Genomic DNA, 23,492 nt, shown 5'->3' on the forward strand with positions numbered 1-23,492 from the left:
AATGTGTTGCTTAATCTTTAAATACGAGTAGATCGCTGTCGCTAGCGAAGCTTTCTTCAAGTGATAGAAAATCCCACTGAAGTGCTCCATTCCGCTCGCCGATTCGATACGTCTCACCCATGGTTTTTGAACGATCTCACTCCCTTTCATATGGTGGCACAATAAGCATTTTGATAGGAATCCCCCCAGCTGCGCTCTTAGGCGAACCAGGTAGACGAATCTCCTAATTGATTCCATGGTAGCATCTCTACCACGATGTCCTTGTGGCCCGCAATGAGCGACCACTGGTATGCGTAAGACCAAATTTTCATCCTCATCAGGTACCCAAAATTTACCGTGCACCTACCACCCACCAGTGTCACTACCAGTAGCTTCTGTTGGCCGGGATTGCATGTGTCGATTCTGCGATTGTAATATGGCATCACGGTTTGGCCACTCGAAACCCGAATTATTTAGGGGTCGTATGGCTGTGGTGGCTGCAGTACCGTAGTAGTAGTTGGCTTCGCTGATGGTGTGCATTTGTGTTTCCGCCGCGTTCGTTTTCGCGGTGGTTTTAAGCTGGGTGGCGAGGATGGTGCACGTTTTCAAAGTTTAGGTGTACCGCCTGAGCATGATTCCCCGCCCAGCGAGAAACCATGTCACTCCAAACATTGGATGCTCAATGTGTTCGATTTCATACCGGTACTCAGCTAGTTTCGTTGTCCACCTGAGTAATTTCCCACGGATATGTTTCTTTGCCTCCAATGCAGGTGCGAATATATATATTAAATATATGTGATCGCAGAACAACTTAACGCCACCAGGTCGTAGTAGCAGGTAGCTGGAATTATCGCAAACGCATATGATAGGATATGCTTCGTTATTGATTATACTCCAATGGTACTGTGACCCCGTGAGCATGCCGCTCAGACGAGTCAGTAGCTGGTGCTGCTGCAGATGCACGGGTTCACTAGTTTTCCGATCCAACACTTGAGTCGCTCAATCAGACCCCAGCCAATGTCACTAGCGTCAGTCATCACACATGTAGTTGCGCTTTCACGTGGAAAAGCGAGCGTCACGCTATTTGCCAACAGTAATTTCAGTTCATCGTATGCCTTTTGCTGCTCGGCACTCAAACAGATTGCTATTCCAGCAGCTACCCGTTCGTTTGTTTGGCAGCACTAGCCAAGTCGGTACCCATTGCGTCGTGGAGTGGTCGAGTTGCTCTAATATCGTCTATTAAGCTCTCTCGCATCCAATTGGTTGCGCACAAGAATTGTTGCAGTTCCCCTGTTGTGCTTGGGTATGGAAGGTCTCGCAGTCCACGGATTCGTTCAGGATCGTGGCGCACACCGGCACCCTAAACTATTTTCCCACACCAACGCACTTAACGTTTGAACAACCGAGACTTCTTCAGACTCAGCTTAAACCCAAAAACGTCAAGGAGCTCAAACAACCTCTCCAACTTGACTAGATAAGTCTGCACATCGATCGCAAATAGTAGCGGATCGCCTATCCACACAAGTATATGACAGTGCAAAAGCTCTTCCAAGCACTTCTCAATTATTTTGATGAAGTCGAACAACTCGAAAAAGTTGTCTCCTTTCCGGGTCTGTCTGCAAGTCGGACAATGATACTTTTACAAGCGAGTTCATGGCTCGCAATCTGCCGTTTGGCGAAAGCTTCCGCCTCCTTTGCATACAGGTAGAACAGGGCATGCCCACCTATTCTCGCGGTTCTCGTACACCCAACCTAACTCTGCTAATTTGTTGCTGAAGTATTCCATGAAGCGACAAACTCGAGAAGGGTACTTCCTTGCCTTACACCTGTACGGTTTAGCTCCAGGTTTCAGATGAATGCGCATCGGTGGTACTTTAGGAGGAGGGCTGCGCCCAAGCGATTCCGAAACAAGTCAAAACGCAGGACGGTTCGAGTAAGTTCCTGCTAAAACTCTCGAGGGAACCCCTCCGTAATTGCCAGCTTGATCAGCTCTAAAATACCAGTCCTCACCTCTTCCTCATGCAGCACTTCTTTTCCAAGTGTAGGTTCATCTGCATCGTTAAATTCACCTTCATTCTCGTCAAATTCATCTTCATTTTCGTTGGCCGCAAGTGGCACCGCTAATAAGTCGATTTGCCGCTCAAGGTCGATTCCTAGATTAAGCAACAGGTCGTTACCAAGTAGACATTCGTCGAAGCTATCGGGAATGGTCAAACACTCGACGGGGTCAGCAATATGAACAATACCAACAATGGTTCGCAATCTCAAATTTAATTTCACAGTCCAATTCACAAAACTCGATGTGCCGTCGGCCATCGTATACTCCAAAGGTTCATCTGATTTGTGTCATACAATGTTCGGCGTCACCTCCCTCAATCGATTAAAACCACCCTCATCTAGGCAGCAACGGTCTGCACCACTGTCGATACAAAGCGGGATCTCCACTTCATTATTTAGTACAACAACCCTTCCTTGCTTAGGGAATCACGCACAAATCCGGAGTAGCCTAGCGGTCTCCTCCTAGTCTCCCCCGCTGTTTTTTTTTGCTCGGCGAGCAGTTGATCACGCTCAGCAGGTATGACTGTGGGACATTTAGACAAGTAGTGTGCTCCACCACAATGAAAACACCATCTTTTTGGCACTCCTTTGGCGGCTACACGTCCTGACTGGCCACCCTTCTGTTGGCGCCGATCATTGTCCTTCCCGTGGTTCACTTTCTTGGACACTCGGTGGTCTACTGTTCATTGTGTCATTTGTTGTGAGGCGTGAGGTATGCGGCCCCAACAAGGGCACAGTAGGCATAGTTGAAAAGCAACAGTTAGTCGCCGGGTTCCGTGCCGTGACGGGTTGCTGTGGAGGTGCTTAAGCGAAGGTCGGTTTGCAAAGTGAGCGACTCGTACCAGCTCAGCACTCAGGCAATTATAGAAGCAGTATTAAGCAAGCAGTGAACTATAGTAAATGTAAACACTACTGTCGCGGTTGGTCCGCAACCAACCAGCCCAAAGTGGCTATATGCAGAAGTCCGCAACTGGGTGACGATCTTGCGATGAGCAGATCTTCAGCAGCCTCAATGCATACGTAGACACACAGTTCCCAACAGTGTACTCCACATCTTGGGTTGGAACCTGGATTTGTGCTCTTGTTTTTCGTGTTTGTGGCGCAGAGGGTTGACCTTCTTCAACGCTCACTCTTCAATTACTTGCTCCTTGGCCTTCACGCGAACAAGCTCATGCAATTTCCGAATATTTCTCTTAGCCTCTGGGACTCGGTAGTCAAGCTCGTTCTGGACCTTTTTCTTCTAGTCCTTTTGCGAGCGAGCTGACTATGAACTTGCGCTTTTCTTTCGTGCCGTGCTCCTCCTTGAAGAAACTTGTGAAGCCATGCTTTTATCAGCGAGTTACACAAAGTCAAAATACTCAATCCCTCTCGCGTAAATGTTACTGTATCGCCGTAGTCCTAAGTGTCGTTTACTTCTAAGGGTCAGCGTTAAAGTGGTCAATCAGAAGCAGCGATTGCAAAGCAAATGGTTGAGTTACACGTCATTCCGACCTTATCTATTTTTAGCACAAGCACTGCTAAACCACGGGCCATACCGCACGTACACAACAGACAGGATCATGGGGCGCCCTCGGATCAACGGGCAAGGCAAGAAGCGCAAGTCCTAGCAGCGATCATCAGTGGTGTATTCCCACAAACAGGATGTCCTAAGTTACAGAGAGTCCGGCCATAGTCTAGACGAGACTATTGAAATTTTTTATGGCAAACTGGAGGGCAAGGAGGAAGAAAAAAATTAACAAGTGGGTGAAACAAGCTCCTACAATTCGCGCTGTTTGTTATTCTGGACGCGGCCGCCATCATAACCTGTACAACCTTGGTGACGCCACGGTGCTGCCCAAGCTACAGAGGAAGATATCGTTCTTTGGTTGAACAGTAATTCGTAGTTCACACTTCAGTAAAATCAAGATGTCGATGCAAGTGATTTGCACTTTGTGCTATTAAAGTGACGCCTATGACTACGATGATACGGTAGTGTTGGTCATATTCATCCGCAGTTCTTCACGAAACAGCTCCTACACATCAGGCAACTCCTGGTTCTGAAACTTGTCCGTAATCTCGTGAATTTTCTCCAAAAGAAAATCATCAGTCACGCGGCTCTGCTCTACACTCCAGCAAATTTCACACCGGGTCTCAAATACGTTGGTATAGAAAGAACTTTTCTCGCTCTTCATCACTGCGGCGACATCCTCTTTGCCGTCTTTGCAGTGGTCCTTTGTGTACTTTTCGTACTGCTTCCGCAGTTTCAACCACTCCACGAGCGCTTCTAGCACCATGGGTGACACCTTCGATGGATCACGATGGCGAAGATGAGATGCGGCACGCGTGCAATCTGGCGACCTGCTGTCGCTCCCAGTTCAGACTCGTCTCGTTTCACCAGGTTATCTCCACTTCGGTAGCCTGCCGAAACAGGGGCCATCTGGTCCCTGCCGTCCTTCGTTGGTGCTGCCATGCTTCAGTCCGTCGGTGTTGCTAAATCCACAACTCAATATATCTTTGTAGTAGGTCTCAGAACACCACTGGCGCTTCCGGGCAAACCTTGTGCGTCACGGCCAGTTTTTCAGAAAGTTGACTCTCTGAAGACGAGTAGCCAATTGTTACAGGTTAGAAGTCACCTCGTCAGCTCTGCGATAATTACCATGAGTAGCCCCGACGTGATCAGAGCCGTCGCTCCCAGATGACGCAGAACTTGGCGTGGCCTCTTGAGACCCAAGCATGACGGGCGTGGAGATGGGAACAGCGACGAGTGGTAGTGAGTGGTTCGGGGTTGACTTCGATACAGCAAGGAGAATTATTGGATGGGGTCCTGTCAAGTCTTGCAGCTTCTCTTCAAGTGAACCTGTGTCGATGCGCCGAGAACAACTCCTCTCAAGTCCGTCACCAGTGTCATCGTCACGAGCCCAACGTCAACCTGAAGTAATTGACGTGACTTGCGACGAGGAAGATAGCGGTGTCGTGGATGAACGACCCCATGTCCGATTTGCATGGAGAATCCTACTGCCCCGGTGACCCCGTTTTCGGACCCCATGTCATGTGTAGTGATCGCATTTCCCTGCACGTGAGGCATGCATTGGCTGAATAAGAGGAGGATCAGTGTGCGCTTTGCCGCGTCATCCTGCGAGTGTAGGGGATTATGACCGTTGTGTAAAGTGTTGTTGGCAGCGGTAAAAATATCGACGCTCGCAATGGTTTTCATTAGAATCAATTAGCGCTTATCCTTCGTTTACTTTTTTAACGCATATTAAGATAATAGTTGAGCAATGCTTACGTTAACCCTATTAACTTGTTTTCAGTACGCCTATAATGGATCCATTCCAGTACATTTATCTAAAACGTTGATACATGCTTGGTTGTACACTCATCTCCCCATCTCATTCATTAGATTTGCATGACTTCACCTTTCGGTATAACAACGCAAAATATGGATATATGCTTGGTTTTGATAATTCCTCCACAAGTCTTTCTGTTGGGTAAAATGGGTGTGATTCTGACGTAGCTTTGGTAAGTTTCAATTGCAAGTATTACATATGATCGTAATTACCAAAAATTTTATGAGCGTAATTACGCTTGACGCCGATTCCGGAGTATATACGCCACACAAAATCCGCGCGCTGGAGTTGGCATTGGCAGCAAAACATAGATGCCTGCGATGGTATTGGTGTCGCTGTGGGTACTGGTGGTGTCGCCAACGGCGGCTACCGCCACGGAGGTGTCCAGGGTTCAAGCAATGACATCATTGTTAGTTATCCCAACGCAAGGTATACCTTGTGTTTCGCTGAGTACTAAACTTTGCTTGATTGGACATTTGTTATCGCAGTGCCTGGCGCTAAATTTACCATGGGTCAAATTACTTGCGTAAAATATTTGACAATACGTTGTCGGGGCTCAAGCAATTGCACCTGCCTACCCGACTCTCTTCCATTACGTTCAGTTGAGGACGTCCGGTGTTTATTACGATGGCGCCTCGAAAAGCGAAGCGAAAACTCGATGACGATTTCAGTAATACGCCAAAGCACAACATCCAGAGCGCTTCGACACCGCAATCGCTCAGGCCGAGAAAATCGCCTGAAAATGAATCCGAGGAGATCGACGAGTTGGCTAACAACGACAATGAGGATAGCAGTGGTGAATTCGAAGTCGAAGGCATCTTAAGAGAGGAAGGTGGTCTCTTCTTCGTCAAATGGGCCGGGTACGACTCGGAAGACACGTGGGAGCCTGAAGACCACCTCAAGCCGGACATGGTGGTGCGGTTTCGGCAGAGCAGTAAACGCCGTGCAAAATCTACACATCAGGAGCACGTCGACAATGATACTGAACTGGAAGCTGCGATAGAGCCTCCTGCTACGGGAATTGCGAGCTATGGTGCTGGTACTGTGAGCGAGGGTGCCGACAGGGCTGGTACAATCAGTAACCTGATCGGCGCTCACCTTGATTTTGCAATTTTAAATGAGACGTGGATGCCAGAAGCCGACTACAGAAAGGTGGGATCAGCGTACTTGACATATATAATTGCTCGTATCAAGACACCGAATGGCAAAAATGAAGTAAGTAAACGGAAAAAATATGGGGGTTACTCTGTACGAGGTGCGATGGACGTTGATACAGTTCCAAATGCAATGGCACATTCACGGTATTCCTCGCGTAAACGTTTTGGAAGGAATCGAAGCGTACAAGTGCCTCAGCGGGAGCGAGTTAAGATCAGAGCCTTGGGATGTTTTGTGTAGACCGTACCAAGAGGAACTGAAGGCGAGGATATTTGGGACGAGTTTGAACAGGTGGACGAAGCCTACGCTCGTTATGATTGCCAAGAAAGCATTCGAGAAGATGTAGGAGAGGTGGAGCGCGTCGCTGCAATGAGCTGTGACCCACTCGGAATGGTTAAAAAACCGGAAAACCTGTTTGCACACGATGACGGAACTACGGCTCCTCGCGTACACTAGGCACTCAGTTTCTTCAAGCTTCCTCGCATACATTCCGCTTGTCTATTGAAAAATTTGGGCTCGAGTACAAATCCATACGTTGCTGCTGAGAAACGGCAAGTAGTAACGCTGGTGGAATTAATGAAGTTTCTGGATATCCTGCTCTGCATAGCTCTAATTGCCAAAGGCGAATATGCTAACTATTGAAGAGAACAAGTTGAGGACAGCCTCCTTGAAGCAGAAAGTGCTCGCATGGACAACGTTATGCTTCTCAGGCGCTTCGAATCCATCCGAAAAAAACATGTTTTCGCTACCCGGTCACGTTCGCCCCGCTGAAGCGTGGCCCTGCTGCTAGGATCAGACCTCTGATTAATATGCTAAAAGTTCGGGCACCGAATATTGTCACTCTCGGGAGAAGTGTTGCCGTCGATGAGTCGAGCCTTCACCACCTGCTTGTAATTTATTACGAATTTTTATTGGACTAAAATGAATTTCGAAATAGGCAGCGCCACTCGGTATTGGCTACGCGTGCATCAAAACATGGTGCCTACCGATTTGTGCATAAGTATGGAGTCGATACAAAGGACGTATTTTGTGAAACCCAGCAATGTGCCAGGTTCTGGCAGCAGCGACCGAAGACCTGATAAATCAACCTTACAATGGCTGGACTCAAACCCTCGCTTGGTTGGTAAAAGAGACAACGTACGTTTCTGGATGTAGTCGGACTTTCCTTCGTTATTCCTGTTGAACTCCTCGATGAACTGCAGAAACTCGTAGAACATCGACAACAAGTCGTATGGAGTCCAGCTGATCTTTCCGCCTTTCCATCGTGGGATCTTCGTTCGCAACTCGAGGGTGATTGGGTCCGCAACCCGTACTGGGACTGACTCGACCGCCTGAGCAAAGACTCGTTAAGAACGTCGGTGGGTGACTGCTGGTACTTGTCTCTTACGTGCGTCCGAAGTCGTTTCGCGAAGTTGAGTACGACGCTGTTCTTGGCATTCGTAATCATTTGTTTTGCAGCTGCTTTGAACCAGCCCTGATTCAAGTGCTTCGAGTTTGCTTGGGGACGGCCTTTACGCATCCGAACAGACTCGTCGATGGCGTTCTCCAGATCCGCGTTCTTTACCTTCTGCTTGATCAGCCACTCTTGGTAGTCCGCCTTCGTGTACCCCAGAACGACCTCAGGGAAGTCTTTCAGTTTGCCGACTTTGCCGCCGTCCTCCCATCGCGCCCGTCGATCTTTGATCGCTTGTTTCGACAAGTACTTCTCATACTTCACTTGCCGAGGCTCGCTGGTAACCAGACTCAGGCATAACTGGTAGAAGGTATCGTCTATCCCACATAGAGGTCGTCCGTTATCGAGCTGACGCACTGCGTAGTAGTTGGCGAGCAGGTATGTTTCGGCCACTGCTTGGTTGGCCTCTCGAATACACTCGTCCCACATGGGTCCCTCTGCTTCCGGTCTGCAGAAAGACCGACGCGTTTGCTTCATGAAAAAAAAGCCCACGGTCTTGTTCTTGGTAATGCGGTCCGCCACATCTTGGGGGTTGACTTTCTTTGGAGGTGGAGACGACGAGGGCGAGGGAGGTCCCAGCTCGTACAACTCCGGCGACGTCTCGGACACAATCTCATTCTTTTCGAGTCCGGTGGAAGTCGCTTGCGCCCCCAAATGGCGAATTGCGGGATGATCTGAGAAGACCTGTTAAGCTACTTGAGTCCATTGCCGCAAATTGAAGACTGAGATTGAAGTGTTATCGCGGCATTCGCGAGCCTACTCATGCATACTCTGGCGTCTGTACCCACGAAGACGATCTCCTCCAGAGCTGTGAACTTGAACTGGAACGAAATAGAAGTTCACCCAAGCTTCAGCGCTGACAGGCGCCTCTGGCGATTGGGTGCGGGAGGAGGTTGTCAGACCCCTCGAATGACTGGGAGGTGATTGATTCTTGGGCCCCACCTTTTCAGAGCGTGAGCGAACTTTTTTCTGCACACGACTGGGGTCAGATGCACAATCGCACGAGTACGACAGGACTCCAATGCTGTCGTCCTCGGGTGGACGGCGTTAACAGACGTGCGAATGGCGATGAAATAATACTCCTCTGGATTGAAACCTGGGGAGCAGGTAAGCGACAGGCTGGTGATGGGGCCGTGATGCTTGGCGGCAATGGTAGTGGGCGCGCAGCAGACAAACTGCGAGCACGAAACGGGTGAGCTGGGGGTTTGCCAACAACCGGCAATGCGAGGAGTGCGATTGCTTCCCGCTTCTTCTGAGCATACAATCGACCGTAGTCTTGCTTGACCTACTGTACTACCTGCACTCGCTGTCGCCGAAGCTCAAGGAACCGTCGTTCCAGGCATGCCCGCCTGCCGGCGTGTACCCGGATGCTGACTGCTGCCAGGATTACCCCGCACAGTAGACATGACACTATCGGTGCAGGAGTCCTTGTGGTCGGCATTGAGGATTGATCAATGATTACATTTTTGGTCGATTCTGTATTTCCTCAAAATCTTATTCAAGTTCGTTTTAGTTCCTTATTTCGTTTCTTTCTCGCCTACGTATGAGTAGGTTCTCTACGTACCTACGTTTTGTCAAACTGGAGTAATCTACTTAGCCAATTTAATTCCTCTACCGATGCATCTATGTATCGTCAAAAGCAATGAATGGCTGCGTGTACTATTAGTGGTCTAGAATGCTTCATCCTCTTTCGCTAGCGTATCAACCACCCGACGTAACCTCCAAGAAGCATCAAAGCCACTCGGTCGTGGTGACGCGCCCAGTTGGCGATCGTTGCAGTGCGAACCTCATCCCGTTTCGCACTTTTCCATGATCAGCTAACGCTGTTTGGGCCAGTTGTTGTCGCTGTTTGACTGGAAATTGCACTTGAAGGAGCTCGGGGTAGAAGTTCTTAACCGTAGCGTGTATCTTAGTCTTCGATACAATCGCGTCGTAGAACTCTATCACCGAGCGCTTGTGATTATAGGTGATCGCTACACGCTTGAACGGTTTGGGGTTTTCCCCCATGCCCAACTTCCTCGGTCTTCCTGCTAGTTGCCCAAGCGCGCGCTGTATTGGGGTGCTCCCCATGGGGCCATTCTTGAATTGAAAAGAGTCGGTTGGCACTATTTTGCACTCTGAATTAGGAGATCTCATATGCTGAGCTGGTACTTTTAAGCGATCTGATTGGTTGAATACTAGCATAAATGAGGAGATCTCTCTGGAGCAGGAGATAGTGTGGAGAATCAATTACCTGCCCTGAAAAACACATCCGTAAATGTATTGTTATAGAAGGAGCTCTCAACGGAGGACCCCTCCGTTTTATGTCCCTCGATGCAGACAGCGTCGTGCCAAGCTGGGAAAGCGCGGACACGCACTAGCAAACACCGCGACCAACCGTTTTTTGGAGCTAGCAGTGTGCTTTCAACATACCAATATTTGTAGCTTATGTAACGTTAGCGCAAGAGTTGTGGGGTACTCCTCCCAAGTCTTTCATTTACAAAAATGAACAAGGCTGAGATCATCGACCCAGAGAGTAGCGAGCACTTCAGCGACGAGGGACCCGCGAGCATCGGCGTGAAGCCACCACTGTCTAGAGTAGAGCCATCTAGAGGCGGCGTGGTTGACCTCACGGATGGGAGTAATGAGGAAGCCGACAGATCCGCCGAGCACCAAGCCGGCCAAGTGTGAAGTGAGAAATGGCATCTTCCGCGGAAAAATGTGGACGCAGGTACGGTGGCCGTGAAGAGAAGCAGAAACAGATGAAAGAATAAAATGATTCTTGGACGACGCCACTATCCCGAAAAAAATCGAGCCAAGCCCGACGCGCAGCGATTAAAGATTCCAAATCCATCTATCATGCAAGCAAAATGAAGACGCAGTTCATTCAAGCGTACCTACACCTACTGGATGTCCGAGAAGCTATACGGCAATTCCGAGCGCAACAACAAGAAGAGAGAAACCCAACAGCACCAAGAGACGAATCAGCAGTTCCTAAAGTCGAAGCACACGCGAGTAGGGAACCCGAACTGACTGGTCATGAAATAAAAGGGGCTGGTGAGTATGATAAAAATGTGGAACCGCAATGGACAGCAGCATCGGCTGCGTGGCCGCTTAGTGTGGTACACTCGCTTGACCTCAACTTGGAGAAAGGAATTGTCCTGAACGACAACTGGCCTGACCAGTGATATGAGTACAGTGTTGATTTTATGCGGATGGTTGCGGCAACGCCGGTAGCAGTCTATTTTGTGCGACCGCCAATTGCATCTTTCAGGGCCGTTGCTCAAATGGAATTCACGAGTCTGGTGAAGTGGCGTTGTTCGTGTCCGCGGCAGGATCAGGGATTCGTGCCACAGACACCATTCACGTTGGCGGCCATCTACAGGCTTGCTGACAAATCACGCGTATGACTAGAATCCTCAACAGCATAAACATGCTATTGAACTGCCATTGAAGGGTCAGGGCAACAATCAGCTTAGATTGATGCGCAACATTAGGGGAATGTTGCTAGGTTCATCAACCATAGGTGTGAATCCAACATAAAATTTGTTGAGATGGCGCATAATCGGAAAGGCCACGTTGTGGCGGAGGTAACGAAAGATATCATGACAGGAAAAGAAATTACGGTCGACTATGGTGATACATGGCTCAAGCACAAGTACCAGACTAAAGACTAAGTATGTAATGGTCCATTATAATGGGTCATTACATACTCGCGATGCACGATGAGACCAAAACTGTAGCTAGCCGTTGGTGGTGGTGTCTGGGGAAGATAATGATAATCCTTAAAGCGCAATATCAAGCACGAGGATCTCGAACTATATACTCTAACATAAGAGGCCCCAGGTTTAACCTCGGTTTACCAGCCCGTGTCACGTCCACTTGCAGTTTCTCTGCGTCCTTGGCGTGTACAATATTTGTGATGGCCAGAATTCGTTTTCCCATGCCGTCCACACAATGCGACGCTAGCCTACCATGAAGCCAGCCCGCATACACATCCACAAGCCAACCTTCAGGAGGCTGACACATGAATCCCGTCGTCGCATAATTCGGTCCCATCTGAGCCGTAACAGCAAGGTACTCCACAGTAAGTTTCTTAGGAAGAATGTAGAACCGAGGGGTAGGACACTGTTCGGACTACCGAGAGGATACGATCTAACAAAAAGTAGTTTATCCTTTGCCAATTGCTTTGCTCGCCGTACTAGTGGTGTCGTCGACTCTGGACGTATTCGAAATGCGCGTCTGCTATGGGTTTATTAACGCAGCACTCCGAAAGCACTTTGATTAACAAAATCTTTTTTAATCGGGCTCGCAGAGTGTACAGTGCGCGTCGAAATTATAGCCGCACTTGAAAATTTAACTTCTTGATTGAGCACTTCAGTTTTTCCTACGACAAGAACGCCCTGAGACCGTCGTAAAGTAATAGAAAACGATAGCAAAAAGCAGAAACGAAAAAGCTTCGCTAGCCTTAGAGCAATCGACAGAAAACTGGTTCTAGGTCGGGTCAAAATTATAGCCGCACTCGGGGGTTCTGTGTTCAAAATCAAAATTAGCAGGAAATAACGCGGTTGTTGCAGCAATAAACGATACCTCTGAATAGCCCTTTGAAAGCCGGTTCCAAAACTACCCTTCGAGTGGAGGGGGAAGCAGGCATCATGCCGCGGGGCACGCAATTGACAGCTCAAGAGTGTATCGACATTAACAAGCACCTACGAGCCGGGAAGCGCAACAGAGAGATTGGAAAACTGATTGGGCGTCACGAGAAGACCATACGGAACTACCTGAAGCGCGGCAAGGTGGCCTTCTCGACGAAGAGGACGGGCAGGAGGCCAAAAATTGTAGGTCGGGAGGCGAGGCGTGTCGTTCGACTGGCTATTGTGCACAATCTATCTGCGAACGAGATAACGAGGCTTCTCGCATGCAATCCTAGCAAGTCTACGGTGTTGCGTGTTGTAACGGGGTTACACGTACAAGTGGCTACAAGCCACTTGTGAATTTAACAGATAGGTTATCTGTTAAAAGTTTTAGATACTTCCTCATCTTGGTGTAAGACACACCAATGGATACATTGAAGTGGGCCACCACAATGAGTGGTCCACACATACCCAAAGATCCTATTGGTAGAAAGCAGCATCTTTCTACCAATCAGGGACATGCATATTAGCGGGGCTCTGACTGCCAGCCGCTGCCAACCCCTTTCATAGATGATAAACAGTTTTTAGCAGATTTAGGAGGAAGATCAATTTACAAACAATACAGTTCTCATTTTACCTTAAACTAGCTACTTGGAGTCTTATCTAAGTTAAATTATATTTGTGTATTCAAATATAATTAACATAAGTAGTTACCCAGTACCTACGCTTACTCATACACGTAGCGCGACGTGTAAGCTAAAGTACTGAGTCAAGTTAGACCCACTACACGTGTGCTACGTAGCAACCGCTACATCAGGTATACCAAGCGAAAACCCGCCCCAGTTATCAAGCAACACCACAAGAAGGCACGAGTGGCTTTTGCGGAGCGCTACGCGGGTAAAAGGGTGTTTTGGAGGCGTGTAGTGTTCAGGGATGAGAAGAAATTCAATTTAGACGGCACGGACGGGTTCCGTTGCTACTGGCACGACTTGCGAGCTGCGCCAAAATTGATGTCGAAGAGGGTGAACGGTGGTGGAAGTGTAATGATCTGGCCTGGTATCAATTGACACGGTAACACCAAGCTTGTCTTTTTGAAGGAAAAACAAAACTCTACTAAGTACACTGAGACTCTGACCACCAGTCTGCTTCCTTTTATGGAAGAACTTCGGTCGAAGTTAGGCGATTTCATCCCGATTTTACAACAAGACACCGCCTCTATCCATTCATCAAGGTTCACCAAGGATTATCTCACGGCCCAAAACATTCGAACACTACCGTGGCCTGCCAAAAGCCCCGATCTCAACATCATAGAGAACGTGTGGGGACTTCTGGCGCGCCGGGTACACGCAAATGGCCGCCCATTTGACAAGCCCTCCGACTTGATCAAACAGATCGACATTGAGTGGTCTAAAATTGACCCGGTCTACATCCAGAAGTTAGTTCGGAGCGTTCCAAAGCAACTAGAAACCATCCGACTGCTAAAGGGCTCCAAGACAGGCTACTAGAGCAGCGCAAATGTAGGACCCCTGCGTGCAGCTATAATTTTGACCCGACCTAGAACCAGTTTTCTGTCACTTGCTCAAAGGCTAGCGAAGCTTTTTCGTTTCTGCTTTTGCTATCGTTTTCTATTACTTTACGACGGTCTCAGGGCGTTCTTGTCGTAGGAAAAACTGAAGTGCTCAATCAAGAAGTTAAATTTTCAAGTGCGGCTATAATTTCGACGCGCACTGTAGTCGCGCTTGATCACACAGTTAGACTGCTCTACCGGACTATCGTCCGTAGCAAAACCTGGCTCCACATGACAAATTTGCCACCTCGAGTAACGCCCATCGAGCCACTGTCTAACATAATCCGTAAATACCGCAAGCTCAGAACGGATTTTCCAATGCTTCAAATAAAAACATGTTGCTTGGGTCAGTTTCCAACACTCGAGCAGAATTGCATACCGTAAATCCAAATCTTCATTTGCCACTCGATCAGGGAGATATTTAGTTCTTTATTGCACTTTCTTCATAACGTGAAATACACACATCAAGAATACAAACTCTGAATCCACTTGAAAACCTTCTCAACTGCGTTAAGTTGTCCATCTTCCACATCGACCCTTACAAACTCCAATCGAATTTGCAGTCCAGTGACCTCCGCGTAGATGGAACGGAACGAAAACAACGTCATTGTATACACACTTTCGATACGCTGAGAGATGATGCAAAGCGCGACTAGATGAAGCCGCTCTACTGGGGTTTGGGTCTGACAGAGACGTTGAGCGGTGCATGCTTGGAACGCGAGCACGATCAGACTGCCTGAGAGTGTTTTCAGGTAGATTGGGCTAGCACAAACGAGCAAATGGTTGAGCTGTAGTACTTGACCGGGATGTCACCGTGGAGTCGTCTACCGTCTTCATGGGTTGCAGTTGCGGCCACAACGACGTCACTCAGGTCACGTCGTGATGATCGGTCCCCGGTCCGGGTCGTGAGTAGCCGGCACGACCCGGACTGCTTTACTTGTCGCTTAGTAATTGCAGACACCACCGAGCCGAGACATGATATACTGACGTAGCTTGAGCGGTTTCGATGCCGGTATGAAGTGTACTCAGGTTTTGTACGTGCCGTGGTTCGGATCGTGACGATTACAACCGCGTTGTGAGAAGTAGTGGAGGCATACCTCCTTTCCATCCCTTACTGGAATGCCTGCTACAACGTCTACTGGGATCTTGCGTTCCGCTATTGCAAATCGACGTCGTACTGGTCGGACCAGGTGGAGTGCCTGTTGCCTTGGTGATGCCTCGGCTGTACGCCGCATGACCACGCCCTTGCTTCGTGCGGTTCCCGAAAACAGCACGAAGCAAGTGCGTAGATTCCCGGGTTGGCTGTGGTAAACCACGAAGGCGCTTCAACCGTGGATGAAGTACCATCATGAAGATCCCGGATTACCGCGCCGCGATATCTTTCCAGGGTCGCATCGATCGACGTCACCAAGATAGGTAACTCGTCGTCCCGAATCTGCCCCCAACCTTCCATTTCCATGGGCAAACTCGTCCGGTGCCTCTGCTTCGCGGGATGTCGTGGCGTCGCAATAGGTCTCTGCAGTTGTCCACGAAGCGGCGAGTCGATGAACTCACATCAGTCCATGTGCTGGGCGTCGCGGGCCTTGGTGAAGCTATATAGCAGTCCGTCAACACAACGGTGCCTGGCGTCAGCAGGCGCAGTTCGTTCAGGAAATCCATGTGCTTAAAGATCATGATGGAGAGCCCGTGTTTGCCGAACCGGAGATCATATGCTCTTGCTGCCACTACCAGATGAACTACAAATGGGGCAACCGACAACACGTAGTCAACATAGACACCACTGGAATTACATTTGTGCTGGGAACTGGTGACGGCTAGGTGAATGTGTTCATGTTCTGTCGTCCGCGAAAAGCCGCGCCGAACCTTCTTCGACGTGTGGCTCGGCTCGGACTCGCGAGGCGTTTGCGCGCAACAGTGGACGACGCTTTGACGAGTTACGAGGCGCGGGGTTCCGACTGATGCTTTTTGGGCAGCTCAATCACTTCGAGATCGATGTGCGTCAGTGAGAGGCCGGTGGTGTTACCCGTGTTACACCCTACAGACTCACTACCGTGCCGCCAGGGTTCCGGTTGCATCGGATGCGGTGCGAGTCTCTGAGACGCTGTGGCCTGGTGGGTTTCACTACGCGCTTCCGTCGGTACGTCAGCGGTGGGGAGAGCGACGAGGTCACCATTCGGGTTGGTCTAGTCGTCTTCTTCCGACATCTCGAAAAAACTATTTGCCCCCTCAGACACAGGTCCGTCCGGGGACGGGGTACTCGGTTCGTCGCAGAAAGATTTGCAAAGTAGACAGCGCGTAGCCACTGGAATATCGCGCTTGTCGTCCACATAGCACACATAGTTGCGGCCGTGATCTAGAGACGTAGTGTAGGGAACGCCGGAGTCTGGCGTCAACCATTCCACGTACAAATTCATTCGGTCCTTGACGTCAGGTACGATCGCCGCCAGCCCGCTACTTGAGAGTGGCTTTTCCACGTCGACCTCCAAGATGGCGTCCAGCCACCGGTCACGCGCAGGATCCAAGTCTTCAAAGGTCAATTTTCAGACGGACCAGCGCCGAGATCCCATGGTCATGGCTATGACGGGGTACACCTCGCCCGCAACTTGCTGTGTTACACACTCCTTCTCGCCGAGATAGGTGGAGACGCACAGACGCCCTCCTTCGACTCAGATAACTTGACCATAATATCGGAAGCCTCCGGCTCGCACGCACACCGCCATGCGCACCTATACGCCGGACTGTTCGCCTTCCGCATCCGCGATTGAGCACCCAGTAAGCCCCTGCCAGCGCCTTGGTGATCGTGTAGGTACCAGGAATGGCGGTTGTCACAGACTTCACGCGAACCGAGGAGCCGGTGATGGACACTACGACGCCTTCGAAAACACTACCGACAGCCTGTTTGACATCTTCGGGGAGAGCCAGCAGATAGTCACTAACGGCCAGCGCAGAAAGTGCCATGGTAGTAAAGACTTGTCTTAGGCTTTTCTCGAAACGGATTCTAAACTGAGCTACCGAGCTACCTAGTTCTACTAGCAGTGTTGACAGCCAATAATGTTTGCCGACTGCTCTTTGTCGGCAAGCACTTCTTCTCTTGTTGTAAGCGAGATTTGGCAATGTGGCATTCTGAACCACGTATTTACAAAGACGCTTGGTTAGCCGAGACGCCCGTAACCACCCTATCCGACCCGAGGTCTTCCTCGATGAAAGCTATCGCACTGTCAACCACGTCACCGGTCAGACGTGGTTGACTGAAGATAAGATATGGATCGCAAAAAGCGGTCGAGGTGCCAGAATATGTATAGTTGGTGCTGGCATCGTGACACGCCACGGCAGCATTATACAGGGAGAGTTTGTACCCGGCTCTCTTGTGCATTGGAGCTCAGCAAAAAAGAGTGGCACGGGGGACGAAGAAGATTACCACGGCAACTTTGATTCCAACCTATTAGAGAAGTGATCCACGAAGTTGTGTGTGACTTTAAAGCAGTACGGAAAATGTATTATACACATGGATGGCGCAAGCTACCATAAACGCCAAGAAGACCATGCTCCAACGAGACGTACGGTCCAGGAAGACATAAAAACGTGGCTGTTCAGGAAACGTGATTTGATACATTTTTTGTATATGAGTTATAGGCTGACTTTCATATACATATTATATTTTAGGCATTAATTTCGGGCCGAGCTGGTTCGACCCTCAGTCGCCAAGGTGCACACGGGCAAGCCGCACTACGTAGCCCATCGGATTGCAAACGATCATGGACACATCCTGTTGTACACGCCCCCGTACCATCCCGAGCTACAACCTATTGAAATGGTTTGGGGGCGTGTAGAGAATAAATCGCTCGACGTCCAGCCGATAACTTTCAGCAAAACTGACTGCTGTGTTTGCTTGCGTCAAGTCTAAACATTGGTGCAAGTGCTGCAAACGCGTGCTGAGATTCGAGAGGAAGTACATGGCGGCACTTGAAGAATGCGAGCTCGTCGACGACGAAGACAGCACCGAGTAAAACCTCTTTCATCTTATAAAATCCTTTGAGAGCAGACTGCATGTTTTTTAACTCAAACTACTTCTCCCATATGTCACGCCCTATCCAGCGCTCTTGTCCAATAGGCTTCCCAGATTTCCCCAGGAAATGCGGCCTCTCAGGCGGCATTTTGCAGTGCTTGTAGCTTCAAAACGACTGCGAATTAGCATGTTTTACACCATAACCATACTAAAAGTGGGCGGTCTTACCACATATCTAAATGGCGTTCCAGGTTTTCTCAAAATTGAGCGAACCACAGTCCTGTCTTTACTAGCCCATCATTTTCTGCCGCTATAATAAGAGGTGCTCTCAAATATGATTTCTTCCTGTTAAGATTCAGCTACGTAATTTCAAATGTAAAGGTGTAAATGCGCTCCCTCCTCGAGCGGTCAGCCGTTTTATTGTGGAGAAGAGAACTGTATGCTACGCTTTCTTGTAGTTGGCTCAGATGTTCTTGGCAGAGTTAATTATTTGGCAGACGAGGTCGCGTCCAAGTTTATTGAAAATGTATTCGATTTTTCTGTCAGAACTCTAAGTCTCGTTCACGACAGAAACGGCTTCTTCAACCCAGTGAATCACCTGCACGCGATCAACTTGGTGCTTTCCATCAGGTGGAATTCTCTGATAGATCTTCAACTGCAGGAATCTCTTCTTAACTGCAGCTTTCAAAGGGTGTTCGAGTCAAATTGCGGCAGGAACTTCTTCATCGTGGTTGCGAAATGACGAAGTAAGCTTGTAGCTGCGTACAAAACCTCTTGTTAGACTTGGTTTCAAAACCGCTTTTTTAGTGTTAAGAAATACTTCTCTGGTCCGCGATAATATGCGCGAATCACTTCTATCGTTATAGCTTCGCAGGTAAAACGAATAGAACGACAAATGATGCACCAGCGAAAAGCTGAGCTTCCAGTGCAGCTCGTAGTCCCTTTTGTGAATATATAGCACTTGTGTTTCTGCATTATAACATCACTTAACTTTGCTCATCCTAGATGGGAATTAGGTTTGTTTTTCGCAATAGCCAAAATTTTTAGCAATATTCGATCGGGAAATTACCGTGAAATCGTCTCCATGCAAGCTTTGCGTGTGGAATTATTAATATAGAGACACGACTAAAAACGGGACGATGTTACTACCACCGAGTTTAGATGGCCATTATTTGATCATTAACGGTGCATCTGCACTGTCTGCGTTGTCCTGAAAACACATGTAGAAATCGTTACCCATTATCTAGGGGAAAGCTATTTTATTTTCGGATTGGTGTATGGAAAATACACCACAAAGTCTCGGTATTTTCGGGCCAATTCTAGATTTGGGAATCGTGGGACTTAGCGTTTTTTCGTGTGAGGTAAAGTCATCTTGTCAAATTTCGGTATACTACTTTTAATGATACCAAAACTAAAACCGAAATCAAGATACACGTATATTGAAGTTGAAGTTATCCATCTTAAGCTGCTACTTTGCCGAGGAAACCTAGAGCCTTGTGCAGGGAGCGCATTCCCAGATAGGGCACCAAGTTGTACAAGCAGTCATCCCACGACGACTTGCTAAGCAGCATTTCCAGTACTGCAATACACCAAAGTCCACACGAGTTGCTATATTGCTGAGTGCGCCACGCTACCTGCTCGTAAGCCACCATGCCTCCCAGCTGTAGCACTCCCTCGATCACCGTGCGCACGCTCTTCTCGATGACTGTATAATTGCTGCGGCGCTGCTGTGGATCAAACATGAAGCACGTTGCTTTCTTGTTGCTGCTTCCGATCGTCCTGTCGATGAGAAGAGCAACCCAATGATGCTTGATGTGGATGATTCCAATGATGCGCTTGTTTTTCGGCTCGCTTGCTCCAAGCCCCGCTGCGATTCTACGTTTCTGCTCCGGCATGGTGAAATCGTGGTAGCTGGGGCTGATAACACCGACGCCTGGGTATTCATCGCGTAGAACCATCAGAGACAGCAGTATCGACGTGGTGTGGAGCCACAAGTTCTCACGGAAGTCAAGCAGCTGATGTCCATTTAGGCATTCGCCTGGTACGCCATTCACGCTTAGATTTAGCGTTTCGACGGAAGCCTTGTGCTCGCTCTGCATAATATACGATGGTTTAGTCAGTTCGGTTCAAAATCGGTCAAAGTTTTGTAGTGGTTATTTACCTTAGTGACGTTGCGCGTATCAGTAAAGGGCTCACGAAGGTCAGCAACTCGCCATTCCACATTGTCAATCCATTTAGTGGTGCGCATCACTAACAGGAACCTTTGGCGAGCTTCCGCCATGCTCGCCACTGGTCGAACGTAGCATACCCATAGTCTGGCCAATAGGCCAGTAAATTAACGTTTTGCTTGAGTTTGATGGCCTCGATGGCTTCCACCACTACCGGTAGTGGTGGAATTCTCTTTATAACAGGAATGTCTTGTCCAACCTCGAAGGATCGAACGGATAGAGTGCCGACAACATCAACATTCGGAATTATCAGCGCGTCCACCATAGGTTTGGAGTGAAAAAGACTGTAGGGACCGTCCAGCAATGCAGCGACCTCGTCGAAAGAGACGAACTTGGACACTTTCGCTTGGCGATATTTAGCAGCTAGTCGAAGCGCCGTTTCGAGGTCCTGCTTTGCCTGCGCCCGCTTGTGCTGTGCCTTGGTCATTCCATTGATCACTGGGCGATCCGCGAATGCCCAATTTACTGCCCTCACGCTCTCCGTTGACGAGACTCCAGGTTCGGTGGGAATTTGGGTGGGTTCGGTATCATCTTGTGACTCAGTGCTCTTGACAGATGTAGCATTATCGTCGGCTCCAGTGTCCTCGCACACAACTCCGGTCGAGTCATCTTCAGGGATGGCAATACCTCCACTCTTGGGGCTGAAAACGACCGCGCTGCCCTTATCGTTGGCCTCAAATTGCGCAACACTATCTCCATCGTTGCTTGCAACTTCGACATCAGCCTTTGTAGTCAACTGAGACGACGTATCGGCAAACGAAAGCTGTGAAAGACTTGCTCCGCCAACCGAAGCCACCTGGGACAACCCAGGGAACTCAGGAACCTCACGTTCAACAATGTCGATCACCTCCCCAGAGTTGAGCGCCACATAGAAATCCTGTAGCCACTACAGTGCAACTCGAAATGTTGGCGTCGATTGGAGCGCCATTCGATCCATGATCTTTTCAGCCATTGCTTTGGCTTCGGCGTACATCGTGGCGCCTGACAGAGCTCGTGTCTTTAGTACAGGTGGGCAAGTGCCTTGTTTCAAACCACCGCATTGAATGGCACCTATGTCGATGTTGTTTTCAGAGCTCTGGACAATCCATCTCGTAGGAAAACAGCGCATGGGTGGGATCACTGTTTCGAAGTTGCGTGTGCTCCGAACATACATCACATGACGACATGGCAGCAAACAGGTCTTCATGAAGATGCAATTGCATGTATTGGTCTGTTCGACAGCCATTGACACGGTTAGTATAGAAAAGAATACTAGATGAATACAACCAAAACTTCACCAAACCCAAACTGAAAACTAAAACTTACTCGCGAGTTAACCTCATGCGCAATTCCAGATCGAGGACTTGTAACTGTTGTCATGCCACGTACACCAAGCTCAATGGCGTAGTCTGTATCTGGTCCTGTTGCCAACTCATGCTGCTTGGAGACCAAGTCGAACGCGAACTAGCTCAGTTGGAGAGCAAACAGTGTCAACTCTCGATCTTCGTAATCACGCGAAGGTCGACTGCCAATCCGGTGATATTCGGCGAGATACTGGTCCTCGGCGTACTCCTGGAGTGTCATTAACGTTGACAGTAGCTGGTCTATCGTGAACGTGTCGTTAATAATATCCTTGATTTTCCCCACTTGCTCTTGATCCTGTTGTTTGTATTGTTCGTGAGATGCGGGGTGTTGCCGCGCCTATCCGACACCCACTCGTCCTGGTTGTTGTCCCAATTTCCCATAAAGGTGCGGTACAACTCGTGCATAGTATCCCCTCCGAGTAATTCCAACATAGCTCCTTTTGCGTCGGCATATTCGCTCTGGCTAGCAGCGTATACCAGCAGTCGAACAAGACTTTTCACCTCCTTTTTCACCGATGGCGCCAGCCGCACGACCTGCTTCTTCAACCAGGTAATGGCATGCCATTGACACACAAGTTGGCGTGCGTCGGGCAGCTCCTCCCGCAGAACGTCCTTCTCGTGGAGGGCCTTGTCGGTCATGACGACTTTTATCTTGGCCCAGTCCGGATTGTGTGCTTTATAAATCTGCATCACACGCCGCAGATTGTCCTTGTGTTCGCTATCTACAAGTGCATGATGAACATATTGACCCTTTGACAAGTTTGTTATTTTATTGTTTTATCATACACAATACACTCATTCAACACTGGTACCTTGCCGAACACATCGTGCACTACAAAGCTGAACAGCTTGTAGCGATTCACGTTCGTGTCGTGAGTCGAGTCAACAAGAATCACCTCAGGAAAAGCCTTGAATAAGCGTTTCATTCTCGCCGACTGAAAAGTGGCGATGCGGGCAACGTTGGTATCACTATCCACGAGCACCTGGGCCGAATTTCTGCCGTTCTGCCTGCAAAATTCTTCCATCACCGCAAACGCGCGCTGGGCGTCTGGGAGACCCGCTTGTTCATCAAGCTTGTACCGCTGCACCATATTGTGGACATCTCGCTGAGTCGTTTTCTCGCCTATTGCACGTAACCAAAAATACACAAAACTTAGTTGGCACCAACCAAATTCACACTGAAAATAAAAGATCACCACCTATACGTTCACGCAGATATTGTAGTATCCCTTGCGTGTTTGCGCCAGCCTTGTGTAGCACAGCCAGGTCGTCCGTCAACCGGGGGTCCTTTACTGTCCGGTTCTCCGCGTAATTGTCCTAGATGTGCTTGTTCAGGTTGTGGTTATGATTGCCCGTGGCGTTCACACGCAAATACCAAGAGCCACTGAGCTTTGCTGTAATACGAATATTCACCCTTGCCTTGCACTTGGTGTCACGAACTTTGTTGTGAATGCGCTTGCCCTTGCCCTTTGGTTCGTAGGGCTGACCGTGCGTACATACCATCGTCTTGGAGTAGGTCACCCATTCTTCCGGAACCAATGACACCGCCTTTCTTGCCCTCTTTCCTGCCTTCTTTCTCACCTTCGCCATCCGAATGATCTGTTTTTCCTCAGCGAGACCGACGTACTTGTGCGCTTGGAAAACTGCTGGAACGTCTGAGTCTGGAACCCATCAAAGCATTCGTGAAACTCCTCCCACGATTCAAAAGTGGTCTTGAATCCGTAAAACCATACGGGGGACATCAGCTTCACGCGGAGATCATGT

At 49.0% G+C, this 23,492-nt stretch overlaps 3 protein-coding genes across 3 annotated transcripts; all 3 read right to left on the reverse strand.

Annotated features, from left to right (window-relative positions):
• Nucleotides 1-4,049: 4,049 nt before the first annotated feature.
• IUM83_05908 (Cleavage induced protein) lies at nucleotides 4,050-4,310 on the reverse strand (the record flags this gene model as incomplete). The annotated part of the gene is made up of 1 exon (XM_067930071.1): nucleotides 4,050-4,310. One exon carries the CDS (start codon nucleotides 4,308-4,310, stop codon nucleotides 4,050-4,052), a length of 261 nt encoding a protein of 86 aa, XP_067782740.1.
• A 232-nt stretch (nucleotides 4,311-4,542) lies between these two features.
• IUM83_05909 (uncharacterized protein) lies at nucleotides 4,543-8,400 on the reverse strand (the record flags this gene model as incomplete). Its single annotated transcript, XM_067930072.1, has 3 exons — nucleotides 4,543-4,610; nucleotides 7,660-7,849; nucleotides 7,906-8,400. 3 exons carry the CDS (start codon nucleotides 8,398-8,400, stop codon nucleotides 4,543-4,545), a joined length of 753 nt encoding a protein of 250 aa, XP_067782632.1.
• Nucleotides 8,401-19,617: 11,217 nt separating this feature from the next.
• On the reverse strand, nucleotides 19,618-20,438 carry IUM83_05910 (uncharacterized protein; the record flags this gene model as incomplete). The annotated part of the gene is made up of 2 exons (XM_067930073.1): nucleotides 19,618-20,250; nucleotides 20,319-20,438. 2 exons carry the CDS (start codon nucleotides 20,436-20,438, stop codon nucleotides 19,618-19,620), a joined length of 753 nt encoding a protein of 250 aa, XP_067782567.1.
• Between the last annotated feature and the right edge of the window lie 3,054 nt (nucleotides 20,439-23,492).

The sequence above is a fragment of the Phytophthora cinnamomi genome (assembly GCF_018691715.1).
Source record: "Phytophthora cinnamomi strain GKB4 chromosome Unknown Contig104, whole genome shotgun sequence".
Classification (NCBI taxonomy): Eukaryota; Oomycota; class Peronosporomycetes; order Peronosporales; family Peronosporaceae; genus Phytophthora; species Phytophthora cinnamomi.